Below are 15,889 nucleotides of genomic sequence, written 5' to 3'. Positions count from 1 at the left end.
ATCTACCCGCCTCGGCCTCCCAAAGTGCTGGGATGACAGGCATGAGCCACAGCGCCCAGCCAGCAATGTCGATCTTTTTTACATAAAACCTTCATGCATTTCAGGAGAGTGAATCTCTGGCTTACGTAATGCCTGCAGTCTCTCTGCAATGTGCATGTTCAAGGTAAGGAGCTGACCGCAGGCTTCTGCCCAGAGAGAAGAAAGTGACAACCACATGTTCAGAGCGGTCGGGCACGGAGAGGGTCCCAGATCGGGCAGACACTGTCCTCCAAGAGTAACAGTCAGCAGAGGCCAGACGGGGGCCACTCAGGACAAACAAGAAACAGCACAGCACCCACACTCAGCTGCCTCCACCTCACTGTTCTGGAATCGCTGGCACTCCAGGTCTAAGGGCACTTCAGGCACAGAAAGGAAGAGCCTTGTCCTGGCATCAGATGGGCAAATGCAACCTTTATGCCCATTCCAAGCAGTGAAATGTTTTGCTAACCCAAGAAAAAGAGACCTGGGCAAATGCTGACACAGGTCACCTTACATGGCCTTCTCCTGCAAAGCGGTGTCAACAGAAAGTGTTGTAAATGCAAAAGAAAGGACAGAACAGGCAACATACATGCACACCCTCTTACATCATGTGAAAACCAGCCTCACTAATAAGAGAAATGCATTAACACAAGAAAGTCTCTGGACTTGACTAGCAAAGGTTGTCCTCCACGGGCTGCAGGGCAGGTGCTCTAGGGAAGCAGCACACAGAAACACAACGGAGGTTCCATTCAGCAGCGGCACCAGCATGTAAATGCACGCACACCTGATCCAGTAACAACTCTCAACACACCCGATGGCACGACCAACAGCTGCAGATGGAGGGATGGGCAAAGAGAGATACCACACACATGCAAACAGAAAGCAAGCAGCAAGAGATTTCCGTCAGAGGCAGAAGGTATCCTTCACACCCAAGGACAACTTACAAACAGCTACGTGCCAAACACAGCAGCAAAACAGAACACAGGCAAGCTAGGGATCTGTCAAATTTCATAAATGACTTTCAGTAACATCTTTAAATTGACAAAGTAAACCCACAGGTTGCTGAGTGTTTCTATCCTAAACACAAAAAACATGCTTGTGGTATGAAGTCTGGTTAAATATGGAAAAGCAAAAAGTGGAAAAACAGGCTCATTCCCCCACTACAAGCAAAACTTAACACTGACACACACGAGGGAACACTCCAGGCAGAGCTCCTCAGAGTTGTTTCCTAGTTAATCAAAAAGTGGATCACTGAAAAATACCGAGTGTCCTATCAGGCTGCACTTGGAAATGATTACTGAGGTCAAACTAGACGGCGTGAATGACAGGCAGGTAAGCAGCCAGCCAGCAACTGACTTTTTAAACACCAACACTGCACGTCAGTTACTTACTCCTGACAGCCTCCCACTACGCCTATTCTTCCATCTTGTCCTTTGTGCTTTGTGGAAGACAGAGGAGGGATAATATTTCTCACCAGCTGCAACGTATTTTCCATATCCTTTATTGAATGTACTTTACGTAGCGAAAACGCTCTTTCTAAAACTGAAAGACAAGAAAAATGAATAATTCAGAAAGGTAAACAGATATTGTTAGTACACATCATGGCCCATTAGCCAAAACTCTCTCCAAAGTTAATATGAATGCTATAGATTTTTACCCAGTGGTTTTATTTCTGTAAGCAAATATGATGTTCAAAATTACATTAACACGTCATTTTTTTTTTCTTTTTTGAGACGAACTCTGACTCCGTCACCCAGCCTGGAGTGCAGTGGCGTGATCTCAGCTCACTGCAACCTCTGCCTCCCAGGTTCAAGCAATTCTCCTGCCTCAGCCTCCTGAGTAGGCAGCCACTACCACACCTGGCTAATTTCTGTATTTTTAGTAGAGAGAGTGTTTCACCATGTTGGTCATACTGGTCTAGAACTCCTGAACTCAAGTGATCTGCCAGCTGCAGCCTCTCAAAGTGCTGGGATTACAGGCATGAACCACTGTGCCCAGCCTGAACACATGTAATTAACACACACAGTAACACGTGCTATTTATTTATTTGAGACAGTCTAGCTCTGTCACCTAAGCTGGAGGGCAGTGGCACGATCCTGCTCCCTGCAACCTCCACCTCCTAGGTTCAAGTGATTCTCCTGCCTCAGCCTCCTGAGTAGCTGGGATTACAGGTGCCCACCACTACGCCCAATTAATTTTTTGTATTTTTAGTAGGGACAGGGTTTCACTATGTTGGCCAGGCTGGTCTTGAACTCCTGACCTCACGATTCGTCTACCTCAGCCTCCCACAGTGCTGGGATTACAGGTATGAGCCACCATGCCAGGACAACACATGCTATTTCGATCAGGTTTATTTTTCAAATGTATGAGAAATTTTGGAAGACCATGTAATTTTTCAGAAAGTTTTACCATTTTATCAAGTCAAAAATGCATTACTACTTAATAAACTATCTTACTTCATTTCAATTTCCCTTTAGGATTATTAGGTCTTTTCTCTCCTCACAAACTGGAAAGCAAGTTCCCACCTGTAATCCACTGGGATGCTCGGAAGCCCGCCAGATTCCTCATATTACTCCCAACTGTACTCCAATACTCCACTGGATCCTAATTCAATAACCTAAAAATGGCGTTCTAAATATGACACACTTCTTAAATTGGGTTCAAAGTGGCACTTAAAGTAATTTCATCATCTTGAGTTGTCTCTAAACGGCTACACTTTAATTGGCCTTTCTTGAAGAGCTTCCTGTGTTGTATATTTTACCTTAATATTTAAAACAGCTCGGCTATGAGAGAAATGCTGGTATGTTCTATAGGGCTCAATGAATAGATAATAAAGCATACATTCTCCCTAGAATGAAAGGATCTTTGCAAATATAAACAGTATTTTTTCAAACAAGGCGCTCAGTATTTTTATCCTTCCAATGATCTCAGCAGCAGAGAAAAACCAGAGGTGTCACAAGTTCCACTGACTGCAGCCCAAAGCTGACTGAGCGCTTCATGGCAAAAGAGCTTCGTCTTTTAACTCGTACAGTTTTACTTTGTACTCAACATAATTTTTGAAGGAATTTTCCTTCTGAGTAGATGTAAGTGCCTTAGCTGACAGAGCAGATGCGGAGATCCCCCAAGATAACAAGATCCTACAAATCCCCATCAACCCAAAACCCTTTTTTTTATTTTTTAGTTTTTGAGACAGAGTCTCACTCTGTCACCAGGCTGGAGTGCAGTGGCACGATCTCAGCTCACTGCAACCTGCGACCCCCTGGTCCAAGCAATTCTCCTGTCTCAGCCCCCTGAGTAGCTGGGACTACAGACGCATGCCACCACGCCCAGCTAATTTTTGTATTTTTAGTAGAGACGGGGTTTCACCATGTTGGCCAGGATGGTCTCAATCTCCTGACCTTGTGATCTGCCCATCTCAGCCTCCCAAAGTGCTGGGATTACAGGTGTGAGCCACTGCACCCAGCCCAACCCCAAACCTTTTCACCTTCTTCCAGACCAACACATGCTAAGACCCGGCACAGAATCACTATAATCTGTGGACCTAGAAGAGACACAACGAGGCTTTCTGCGCTACCTGCAGGGGACCGATGCGCCCATCCTTGAAATTCCTCCAGGCAGGCTAAATTATGGTTTTAAAATAATACACTTGTCTAGAAGAGACATTTATGGGGTCGGGCGCGGTGGCTCACAGCTATAATCCCAGCACTTTGGGAGGCGGAGGTGGGTGGATTACCTGAGGTCAGGAGTTCGAGACCAGCCTGGCCAACATGGTGAAACCCCATCTCTACTAAAAATACAAAAATTAGCTGGGCGTGGTGGTGCACACCTGTAATCCCAGCTACTCAGGAGGCTGAGGCAGGAGAACTGTTTGAACCTGGAAGGTGGAGGTTGCAGTGAGCCAAGATTATGCCACTGTGCTCCAGCCTGGGTGACACAGTGAGACACTGTCTCAAAAAAAAAAGACATTCATGTATCTCGATCAGCACCCTGTCTCAGTCATGGGGAGCTGTTCTATGCACTGAAGGATGCTAAGCAGCATCCTTGGCCTCTACCCAGTCAGCAGTGCATGCACACACACCCAATGGTGACAACCAAAAACATCTCAACACTCCCAAACGTCTTCTGTGGGGGGCAAAATGAGCCTGAGTTAAGAACCACTAGTAGAGATGCACGCGTGTAGCTTTAGCACCTTTAAATATACCAGTACTTCAAATTAAATCATATTTAAGCTCATATAAAATATAAATTGTGACTTATCACAGAGAAAAACAATTTAGTCAGACTTCAACTTACAGATATTAAAAGTTAACATCTATATCAATGTACCCTGCCTGATGAAAACAACTCCGAAATGGTAATACTTAATAAATGCGTATTTCTCACAATAAGAAAAGGAATAAAATGGTTACGCCAGATAATACTGTACATTTTCCAGGAAGCTTCTTTCTTCCAATATCCAAGATTCATATCTTATGAACATCTGTATCTTAAATTTCAGATTTAAGTCTTAAAAAAAGTACCAGAGGTGAGGTATGAAATATTTAATGTTTATATCAAAAAGGGCAAATATCATAAACCGACATTTAACTACTCATTTGCACTTTGCCTCATAGTTGAAATAACCCACACATTACCAAAAAGGATTTGACACAAAATTAGGCTGCATCCATGAGTCGAGGTGGAGCACTGTTGGGTGGAGGGGAGCACTGCTGCCCCTGTGCAACCAGTGTCGCCCAACACCCCCCCAGGAGGGCCGGGCCGCCTCAGGGCCACAGCTGCAGCGCCAGAGCTCCCAGGTGTGCTGTGTTCCAAGTGCCTGTCCTCTCCACACCTGCTCCTCAGAGCGGAAAAGCTTCCCTTCTGCACCACACTTTGCTGAAAGTCCTCCCAGTGCTTTGGCACAGGGGTACTGGGATAGTACCTTTTTGATCTTTTTGGTTGTGAAAGAGGAGATGTGCTAGTCCAGGCATGGACATGCTTAAAGCCTGCAGGTTTTAAAGCAAATAATGATTTTTATTGTTATTCAAATAATGACAAGAACACATACGATTTTTCTTCCACTTCAAGGTAAGCCTTATTAAAATGGCAAGATATCAGGGGACTTAAACATCAAATACCATATACAAATATGGGCCACTTTCTAAGGCAGATTTACAGTAGGTTAAGCATTAAAGTCCCATTTAACACAAGCCAAAAATGTCAATTCTGATTTTGTGAAAACACACTACATCCACATAGCAATCTTTATAATACCTAGAAAGAAAACATGGGGGTAAATCCTGTTTTGAGCTATTCTTTCATCTTATATAGAAGGTAGTGTTTTGGAGCCCAAAATGTGCAAATCACCTTCATAGCAACTTGATTAACCCATCAGCGGGAGTCGCCTCCTCCTCCTGTTACGTTGTGAAATCTTAAGACTTTGTCAGATTCCCAGTTCCCTGGCCATGATGCTACTGTAAGGGCTGGGTCTAAGAACCTGGAGAACAAGCATCATCATCCAGAAACTGAATATTTAAAGATTTACATATGAGAACAATGGTTCTCAAATCTAAGCTAGCTTAAAATTATTTTAAAACCATAACATAATTGACAGTAATTTTGCTATATAATTTTAAAAATTCAAAGTGATACCAAAAGTAACTTTTATTACATGTGGGGTTCTGAACCTTTCAAGCACACAGACAACCTACATGGTAGGGGTTGACCTGGACATAAGAAGGAAGTTCTTATGTCTGGACTGGTGGAGAATCACCACCCTACTGTCTGCCCGCAGGAAATGTGGCACCTTCCGCACACGGCAACACTGACTGCTTCCATATGGGACTCTATCACCTCGAACACAGCCTGGCACAGAACAAGACACTTGATAACTATTCGATAAAGTAAAGACATCGCGATTCACCCTCCTCACTCACAGCCAGTTTATCTTTCTTTTACAGATAAGGAAACTGGGGCCCAGAGAGAAACTTGTGCAGATGCTGTGGGTAGTAACAAGCCAGGCCACGAGACACTATTTTACCAAAGTGCTGCCACGCTTTTGTTTTTATTTTTGTGGGCACACAGTAGGCGTAAAGTGCTACCATTTTAAGGCAAAATAAGAAGTACAGCATTTTCACTTAACTCGAATTGTATTAACGCCAAGTAAAATCCAGGCTGCTCACCAGCGTTCACCTAAGATAAACAGCTTCCGTTAGCAAAAGGGCCAAAGCAGGTCAACTACACTTCCCAGCATTTGGCAGTGAAGAAAGTTCCAGCTGGCTTACTGACGTCACCATTTGAACTTATCCACAGAAACATTTACATATAAACATCAAAGGTCTGAACGATAAAAAGGCCTTGACAATAGGTGGCTTAAGATTTATCCCATTCAGTAACTCTTCAGCACAATTCTGAGTCTGGAAGAACAGGTCATATCTGTTTGGCTTTTGTTTTAAGAAAGCATGTCTGGGAAGACTATCATTGCTGCTTTGTGCTAAAAGTGCTTTTAGTACCGGAAAATTCTACCTAAAAAAAAAAAGTGCTTCAAATTAATGTGAATTATAACTAATTCAGAGCATCTAACAACAATCCCTAAGTTAACTGAAATATTCCCAAAGCCTGGATGGGAAGTCAGTAATATACAACTCTACCTGGCTTTTCGTAAATGTTTAGTAACTCAGTCTGATAACAAATCCTCAACCAAGTGCAATGAAAAATCTTGCTACTAATCATGGTGTGTGAATTTAAGGGAAAGAGCTACAAATAAATCTCTAATTAAAGTGGTGTTAAGAAGCCTCCCTGCTGGTGTGACTGAGGTACAGTGTAGGGCACCCTCTCAGCGCCACCCAATGCATTCGGTGTGTGTGATGAAAACAAAAAGCCAAAACTCTCTGATGATGCCCAACATATACACAAGATAAAATCTGTCTAACGACTACAGCAACAAATGGTGCTTTTAACCATTCTGGCCACTTACTGACTGGAGAATCCTGGCTAAGTCACTTTCTCTGAGCTTCTATTTATCTTCTACACCAAGATGGATAACACTAATCTGTCCTTATGAGAAATGAGATATACACGAACTACTTCCTGTATAAAATACGTTAGATACACCAATACCCACAAGGCAAACAGAAAGAGAAAAAGCCCTATGAAAAGATGGGGCTCCAAGCACTTGCTCAGCTCCTGCTTACATTCTGTCTACATAATCCGTTCTATTTGAAAAGGTATCTCAGCGTGCAAGGACCGGCCAAGGCCAGGGCAGGGCCCTCGGGGGCATCTGGTCAGCGCTCCAGGTTCTGGGGATGACTCAGGTGAGCCTCCCTCCCCAAGGGACCTCCTGCACGCACATCCACACCCTGGCACGGGGCGGGCGAAGGAGGCCTGGCTGGTCGAGTCCTTTTCTGCGGTCCTGGCGTCGCAGTATCCAGTCCCTCTCGTCTAAGGACGTGGAGGGTCTGTACTTGCACAGTGGCACTAGGGCTTCAAGATGGGGATGTAGACGCAGCCGTGCTCCTGGTGTGCGCGAAGCCCGCTCAGCCGGGTAGCTCGCCTGCACGCCCGCTGCGTCCCTGGACCCCAGGAGGGCCCCCGTCTCCACCTCGGACCAAACAGCAAGTCCGGAGTTGGCGAGCATCTTTCCCAGACCGGGAGCGGGGACAGAGCAGAGCAGACGGATCCGACCAGAGCCCCATGGCGCCCCAGGGTCCTCCTACCGGCCCTCGGCCCCCCGTTCCCCGGCCACCGCGCGGGCTCCGCCGCTCACGCCCGCTCCCGGGACAGACACTGGCTCCAGCCCCGGTGCCACCTTCTGCCCCTCTGTCACCCCGCGCAGAGGCTCCCGTCACCCTGAGCCGCGCCCAGCCGTCGCAGGGCCGTTCCAGGAGGCCTCCTGCCTTTCCCTACCCCGCCCCGCAGGCCACACGGCGCCCTGGCCCCGCGCGCGGGCTGCCCCTCGGCGGCGCCTCCCCATCGCGAGCCAGCAGAGGCGGTCTGCGGTCGGGTACCTGCGTCCAGTGGTGGCCCGTACAGCGCGAGTGCGGCCGAGACCAACGCGACAACAGCCGTGGCGGCGACTGCAGCCCCGGCCCCCGCCCGTGTGACCATCCGCGGGCCAAATGGAGTCGACCTTACCTCGCCTGCAAGCCCGGATTGCCCCACAGCGAGGACTCAGGGCCATCGGGCAGCATTCTGGATTCCCAGCTGCCCCCGCGCCGCCGCCGGAAACACAGTCATTGGAAGCTTTTTCCGGTTTCCCGACCGCCCCCGCGCCGCTGTCGGAAATGGGATCCCAACTCGCTCAATCACACCCGGTTCTACATGATTGACAAGCGCGACGCCCAACCCGGCCTGGCCCCAGCTCTGGCCTAAGAGAGTTCGGCTGGAAAGCAGGTTGAAGAATTAACAAGGGTCTGGGTCTGGTTTGTGTTTATTGGCCCATTTTTAGGCATGCGGCGTTATAGAAAATGATTTTGCCGGCAGGTGGAGTGCAGAGGCCCACTATTTGCCCCCAGTGTGGCGGTCAGGTGCCTTTCTGCTCCAGGCGCAGCTTCTGCCTTGAACCTCAAACCAGCTCACCGTGAGGCCCCCTCGCTTTCCACCCTCTCAGGTCATGGCAGCTCCATCACTCCGGCGCTGAGGCCCAAACCCCTGGAAGGCATCCTGACCTCTCCTGTTCTCACACCCACGCTCCTCCTGTGGCTGATGGCCTCTCACCTCCACTGCCACCCTATTTGAAGCCACCCTCATGGTGCTAAAGGAAACTTGTGGGGCCAGGCGCGGTGGCTTGCGCGTGTGATCCCAACGCTTTGGGAGGCCAATGTGGAAAGATCATTTGAGCCCAGGAGTTCAAGACCAGCCTGGGCAACATAACCTAAGGAGACCCCCTTCTCTACCAAAATTTTTTTTAAAAATTAGCAGGAGATGGTGACGTGCACCTGTAGTCCCAGCTACCTGGGAGGCTGAGGTGGGAGGATGGCTTAACATATCAGAGGCCTTTGAACCACAGTGATTCCATCTTGAATAGGAGCTGGGTAAAATGAGGGTGAGACCTACTGGGTTGCATTCCCAGGAGGTTAGACATTCTTAGCCACAGGATGAGATAGGTGGTGGGCACAAGATACAGGTCACAAAGACCCCACTGATAAGATGACACAGTAAAGAAACCGGCCCAAAGCCCACCAAAACCACGATGAACACAAAAGTGACCTCTGATGTCCTCACTGCTCATTATTTGCTGATTATAATGCATTAGCATGCTAAAAGACACTCCCACCAGCGCCCTGACAGTTTACAAATGCTACGACAACATCAGGAAATTATATGGTCTGAAAAAGGGAGGAACCCTCAGTTCCAGGAATTGCCAACCCCTTTCCCAGAAAACTCATGAATAATCTTCTCCTTATTCAGCCTATAATCAAAAGATAACTAAGTGTGTCCGGAGTTGGTTCCTGCTGGGGGGTTCATGGTCTCACTGACTTCAAGAATGAAGCCACGTACCTTCACAGTGAGTGTTACAGCTCTTAAAGGTGGCACGGACCCAAAGAGTGAGCAGCAGCAAGATTAATTATGAAGAGGCCAGGCGTGGTGGCTCAGGCCTGTAATCCCAGCACTTTGGGAGGCCGAGGTGGGTGGATCACAAATTCAGGAGATCAAGACCATCCTGGCTAACATGGTGAAACCACGTCTCTACTAAAAATACAAAAAATTAGCCAGACGTGGTGGCAGGCACCTGTAGTCCCAGCTACTCAGGAGGCTGAGGCAGGAGAATGGCGTGAAGCCAGGAGGGGGAGCTTGCAGTGAGCTGAGATCACATCACTGCACTCCAGCTTGGGGGCGAAGCAAGACTCCGTCTCAAAAATAAAAAAAAAAAGATTTATTATGAACAGCAAAAAAACAAAGCTTCCACAGCATGGAAGGGGACCCAAGCAGGTTGCTGCTGCTGATTGGTGGTGGAGGAGGGGGAAGGGGAGGGTGGGCGGCAGCTTTTATTCCCTTATTTGTCTCCTCCCATGTTCCATTTCTGCCCTATCAGAATGCCCTTTTTTCAATCCTTCCTGCAATTGGCTACTTTTAGGATCCTGCTGATTGGTGCATTTTACAAAGTGCTGATTGGTGCATTTTACAATCCTCTTGCTAGCTACAGAGCACTGACTGGTGCATTTTACAACCCTAGCTACAGAGTGCTGATTGGTGCATTTTACAATCCTCTCGTAAGACAGAAAAGTTCTCCAAGTCCCCACTCAATCCAGGAAGTCCAGCTGGCTTCACCTCTCATAAGTATACTGAGTCAAGCAGCCAGTGCCACTGCTTTGCCTACGGAGTAGCCATTCTTTTATTTCCCTTTCTTAATAAGTGTGTTTTCAATTTACGGACTCGCCCAGAATTCTTTCTTGCACAAGGTCCAAGAACACTCTTGAGGTCCGGATTGGAACCCGTTTCTGATAATAGAGTGAAACCCTGAACTACACCTACCAGACCGAACCAATAAGTTGTTTAACTACAGTAACTGAGCTTTAGTTAACGGCTGGGGACTCTGTAACCAGCAATGAAGCTATAATCAAAGTTAAGCAATGAAGCTATAATCAAATCAGCTGTCTCTATCACACACTTCTGTTTCCTATAGGTGCTGTCAGATCATGTGCCTGTTTGGAGTTCTCTGGCGTGCTTTGGTTTGGAGGGCTGCCCCATTCAGAAATCTGCTTTGTTGTGCTCAAATATACTCAGTTAAAATATAAATGTGTCTAAGGTTTTTCCATTTAACAGTGTGTAGACTGGATGATGGCAATAGTCCGCTGCATGAGTGTCAATGAAAAGAGTCAAACTCTAAAATATTTGAGATTTATTCTGATCCAAAGATGAGTGACCATGGCCTGTAACATAGCCCCAGCAGACCCTGAGAACATGTGCTCAAGGTAGTTGGGCTACAGCTTGGTTTTATACATGGTAGGGATACAGAAGACATCAATCAGTACATGTAAGAAGTACATTGGTTCAGCCCAGAAAGGTGGGACAACTCAGTCATAGGTGGATTCAAAGATTTTCTGATTGGCAATTGGTTGAAAGTTTACTTAATGACATGGAATCAATAGAAGGAAGTGTCTGGGTTAAGATAAGGGGTTGTGCAGATGAAGCCCCCAGGTAGCCGGCTTCAAAGAGAATGGATTGTAAATGTTTCTTTTTGTTGTTGTTATTTGAGATGGAATCTCACTTTTTTGCCCAGGCTGGAGTCCAATGGCACAATTTTGGCTCACTGCAACCTCCGCCTCCCAGGTTCAAGCAATCCTCCCCGCTCAGCCTCCCAAGTAGTTGGAACTACAGGCGTGCACCACCAGTCCCAGCTAATTTTTGTATTTTTAGTAGAGACAGGGTTTCACTGTGTTGGCCAGGCTGGTCTCAAACTCCTGACCTCATCTGCTGGTCTCAAACTCCTGACCTCAAGTGATCTGCGGCCTTTGTAAATGTTTCTTATCAAAATTAAGGTGCCAGACTCTTAGTAAATTATCTCCTGGATCAAGAAAAAGACCTGGAAAGGGAAGGGGATTCTCTACAGAATGTAGATGTTTTTTCCCACAGAGACAGCTTTGCAAGGCTATTTCCAAATATGCCAAATAAATATATTTGGGGTAAAATACTCCAATTTCTTTCAGGGCCTTCAATCTGTCATGTTGGTATCTTGTTGCTACAAAAAGTCTGCTTTGTCAGTCTTAAGGTCTCTGTTTTAACGTTAATACTGGTCAACTGTGCCTGAATTCCAAAGGGAGGAGGGTAAAATGAGGCATATCCAACCCCCCTTTTCATCTCGGCCTGAACTAGTGTTTCAGTTCTACTGGCATCCTCCCCAATCTCTGCCTCTGTCATCACATGATGGTCCCCTTGTCCTCACATGGGGTTTTCCTCTCCTTTAAGGACACCAGTCATATTGGAGTAGGGCCCACCCTAATGATCTCATCTTAATTCAATAATCTATGAAGACCTCACTTCCAGCTACGGTTATAGTCACAGGTTCTGGGGGTTAGGATTTAACACATTTTGAGGAGACACGACTCAACCCCTAACACCTTCTGTTAATAAATTGACTCCTCCCTGCTTCCCTACAGCAATAGAATGATCTTTCTTAGAAGTCAGATCATGTCACTCCTCTGCATAAAACCATCCAACTATTTTCCATGACACTCAGATTAAAATTAAAGTGCATTCCGTCACCCTCCAACCCCTATGATTGGCGCCTTCAATCACCTACAGCTGTCGGAGGTTTCAGGAGGGTCTCGGGATGCCAGTGAGACCCCAGCCCCAGCCAGTTTCCAGGTTCTTGACACCAGCTTGAGAAAGAATTCAGGGACACATCAGAATGAAACAAAAGGCAAGCAGCTTTTATCGCAAAGCGAAAGCACACACAGAAGAGAGAATTGTGGACGTGCTCAGCAGAGTGAGTCACTCACATCAGAGTTTGAGTTTCTAATTTTATGGGTGTTTTTAAATTAGGGGGCAGAATAATCGTAAGATATTCTGGAAAAGGAGTGATTTCAGGGACTCCCTCCCCTGCTACCACAGACTTTTCCCCTTATTCGAGTTTTCCCAGGATCATGGACGTATCACCCTGACCAGGATTTCACCATTTTCTCTCCCTTATTTTTGGGTTTTCTGTTAACCTGTGGTTTCTTTGCCTCGTTCTTATTCTAGCTGTTGTTTGGGTTTTTTCCATCCTCCTATGACCACCCAGTGCTATTCCCATCTCATTTCCCCCCTCAGAGATTTCCATCCCTTCTTCTTTTATTTATTTTCTTTCTTTATTTTTTTGAGACAGGGTCTCACTCTGTCACCCAGGCTGGGATGCAGTGGCATAATCATGGCTCACTGCAGCCTCCCCTTCCCAGGCTCCAGCGATCCTCCCACTTCAGCTTCCTGAGTGTCTGGGACCACAGGTGTATGCTACCACGCCCGGCTGATTTTTGTATTTTTGGTAGAGATGGGGTTCTGCCACGTTGTGCAGACTGGTCTCAAACTCTTGAGCTCAGGCGATCTGCCCACCTTGGCCTCCCCAAAGTGCTGGGATTACAGACGTGAGTCACCGTGCTCAGCCATTCCATCCCTTCTTCTTGCGGGAGATGAGGGAGGAGGTCAGTCTTCTGTGTCATCTTCCTGCTGATTTAAGAGCGCTGGCCCTGCCCACCGAGGGCATGGGAATCTCCGGCTGCCTGATCTGAGGGTCCCCAGGGCACAGCAGGAGAGTCTGATTCCAAGACAGGAAGCGGCTGGAACCCTAGCTTGAAGATCACCTTTACCGGGATCTGCTGCAACCAGAGACAGGCACTTTACAAGCAAGTTGAATATGCATGGGCCAAATATTAACAATGATGAGTTCACCCTTAATGGGCCCAAAAGTGGTAAAAAAAAAAACAAAAACAAAAAACAAAAAAAACCCCAGGTACTAGAAGGTACAGCAGCCTTAACAGCATTCCACATAAAATCAGCAGGAGGGTTTTTCTTTTCAAGGGTGCAAAGGCATTTTGCCTGGTCAGTTGTGCTTGAATTCCAAGGCATGGGGGAAGGTAGAGTGAGGCATGTCTGATGCCCGGCTTCCCATCATAGCCTGAACTAGTTTTTCAGGTTCTTTTTTTTTTTTTTTCTGGATCCCCTTTGGGCAAGAGGGGATTGTCCATTCTACTGGGGAGGCTGAGGATGTTTTTTAGTTTATAGTCTGCCTTTTTTGTCAAGATATGCCAGAGGCAGTGTCAATGGCCAAGCTTTTATTTTGTCCCATATTGATGCCAGGGTGGTGTGCTACCTGCGCCAGGTCTATCAAGTCCTTTAGTGGGACCCCTAAGGCTAAGGGACTTACAGTCAAAAGACTTACAGCCAATTAAATAGTCTAAGCCAATGGAATGGAAGTGAGCAGGCATTCATTAGCCTTCAAATCTCTTTTAAGCAACATAAGACCCAAAAACCAAAAGCCAAAAGACAAGGTAACAAAATTGACTTATTTATAAATGATGTGCATTGAGCCACCATAATCTGTTTGTAGCAATTAGCTATACAAAACACAAGCATTCTGTTACGCTGCTGAGGCATCTCTGTGCCCGTCCTTGCTTTGGAGGATCTGAATTAATTTTGCTCCTCAGAATTGGCCCTTACAATCTCATGCTGGGTCTGGAGGGACTGTATAGTTCAAATTCTGGAAGTACAACAAACACAAGGAACTAACAATATTTTAAATAAAAAGGTCGCAAGCCCTGCCTAGTTTTGCAAATGATAGAAAAAAATTAAACCTTTAAATTATTTAGTATCTAGGCACAGAATAAGTTACATTATTTCAAATAAAGGCAAAATTATTAAATGAACCTTAATGTTTTTGAATACAGGCCCGTCCTTGTGTTTTATGAAAGCAGTTTACTTTGAGTGTCATCTTTGCCCGGGTCCAAAGGTGAGGCTTTGGTCAACTTCAGTTTGGTGTCAGTTTCTGGTAGGAGTCAGTGCCTTCTTTAGATGTGATATGTGTACCCAGGAGTCAAGGCCCTGCAACTTAACAGCACAAAAATTAGTTAATAGACCCGATAAGTACTCTCTCAAGGGGCTAAGGGAGTTCTTCAGCTGATTTGCTTCCAGTAAATGTAATTATCAGGCCAGAAGTGGTGATATTGGAGCTCATGGTCTGACTGGAAGCTGTAAAAAGGTTCTACAGCTGGGCGTGGCGGCTCGTGCCTGTAATCCCAGCACTTTGGAGGCTGAGGTGGGCGGATCATAGGTCAGGAGTTCAAGACCAGCCTGGCCAATATGGTGAAACCCTGTCTCTACTAAAGATACAAAAAATTAGCCGGAACATGGTGGCACGTGCCTGTAATCCCAGCTACTCGGGAGGCTAAGGCAGGAGAATCACTTGAACCCGGGAGCTGGAGGTTGCAATGAGCCGGGATCTCGCCATTGCACTCCAGGCTGAGCGACAGGGTGAGACTCCATCTCAAAAAAAAAAAAAAAGGTTCTACAACCTTGCAGCAATTAATTTTTATAGTTTTTTTTTTTTTTTTTTTTTGAGACGGAGTCTGGCTCTGTCGCCCAGGCTGGAGTGCAGTGGCCGGATCTCAGCTCACTGCAAGCTCCACCTCCCGGGTTTACGCCATTCTCCTGCCTCAGCCTCCAGAGTAGCTGGGACTACAGGTGCCCGCCACCTCGCCCGGCTAGTTTTTTGTACTTTTTAGTAGAGACGGGGTTTCACCGTGTTAGCCAGGATGGTCTCGATCTCCTGACCTCGTGATCCGCCCGTCTCGGCCTCCCAAAGTGCTGGGATTACAAGCTTGAGCCACCGCGCCCGGCCAATTTTTATAGTTTTAATAAGCCCAGCAATAAGACTACTTCAGAGACTTAATTTAGGATTTTGATTTTGAGGGACGTTTATTAAAGATGTTAAAAGGCTCAAAACATCTGATCCAAACAGAAGCACAGGTTATTGTAAAATAACAGTTACTTACTTAACAAAAGTAATAATCAAAAGACTTGAAAGACAATACAGAAGGTAATATGGATGTAAAAACCTTGACCCTTTGACATCTCAGTTTTTGCATTCAAAAACCTAATAAAGACAGCATCAGAATTATAAAATCTTGTCTCTTAAGCCAGTTACCAAAAAAGCAAAGAAAAATCTTCTGCAGTGACTGCTTCTCCTTATGAGAAGCGCACTTAGATAACCTGGAAGTCAAGTTTGATGAAAAAGTACTGGAATTTAATCAGACACAGGAAGAGTGTGTTCAAGGTTATGAGTATACCAGGGGAATACACGACTCTTAGGAACAGCATGAGAAGTTTCTTGATTACACAGAAAATTTAGACATATCAAAAAAAAAAAGCCTAGAGTACAGAATGGAGGAAAACAATGTTTTCTGTTTTGACCTTCAAGATA

General features: G+C 46.2%; 1 protein-coding gene and 1 long non-coding RNA gene across 14 annotated transcripts in view; both read right to left on the bottom strand.

The window, feature by feature from the left end:
- The window catches only part of NAXD (NAD(P)HX dehydratase), a 28,683-nt gene extending 20,429 nt beyond the window's left edge, over positions 1-8,254 (bottom strand). For 7 of the 13 annotated variants that reach the window (XR_489813.3, XR_012092620.1, XM_073014493.1 and 4 more), the window contains exons 1-2: positions 8,004-8,124; positions 1,410-1,560 (exon numbers count right to left, since the gene is read on the bottom strand). Coding sequence is in view for 11 of the 13 variants with exons in the window: in XM_073014493.1 (XP_072870594.1) it covers positions 1,410-1,560; positions 8,004-8,103 (251 nt within the window). In the remaining 2 variants the exon portion in view is untranslated. Of the gene's footprint in view, positions 1-1,409; positions 1,561-8,003 lie in introns of all 13 variants that reach the window. The other 6 variants (XM_073014494.1, XM_073014497.1, XM_007960897.3 and 3 more) reach the window with 4 other exon arrangements.
- A 4,190-nt stretch (positions 8,255-12,444) lies between these two features.
- Positions 12,445-15,889, bottom strand: part of LOC140711431 (uncharacterized) — a 38,285-nt gene continuing 34,840 nt past the window's right edge. Inside the window, exons 2-3 of the long non-coding RNA XR_012092621.1 lie at positions 14,338-14,517; positions 12,445-13,289 (exon numbers count right to left, since the gene is read on the bottom strand). This is a non-coding gene — a long non-coding RNA (uncharacterized lncRNA). The remainder of the gene's footprint in view (positions 13,290-14,337; positions 14,518-15,889) is intronic.

The sequence above is a fragment of the Chlorocebus sabaeus genome, chromosome 3, assembly GCF_047675955.1.
Source record: "Chlorocebus sabaeus isolate Y175 chromosome 3, mChlSab1.0.hap1, whole genome shotgun sequence".
Lineage (NCBI taxonomy): Eukaryota > Metazoa > Chordata > Mammalia > Primates > Cercopithecidae > Chlorocebus > Chlorocebus sabaeus.
Note: the sequence above shows the minus strand (reverse complement) of the source record. Positions and strands in the feature narration are given on the sequence as shown.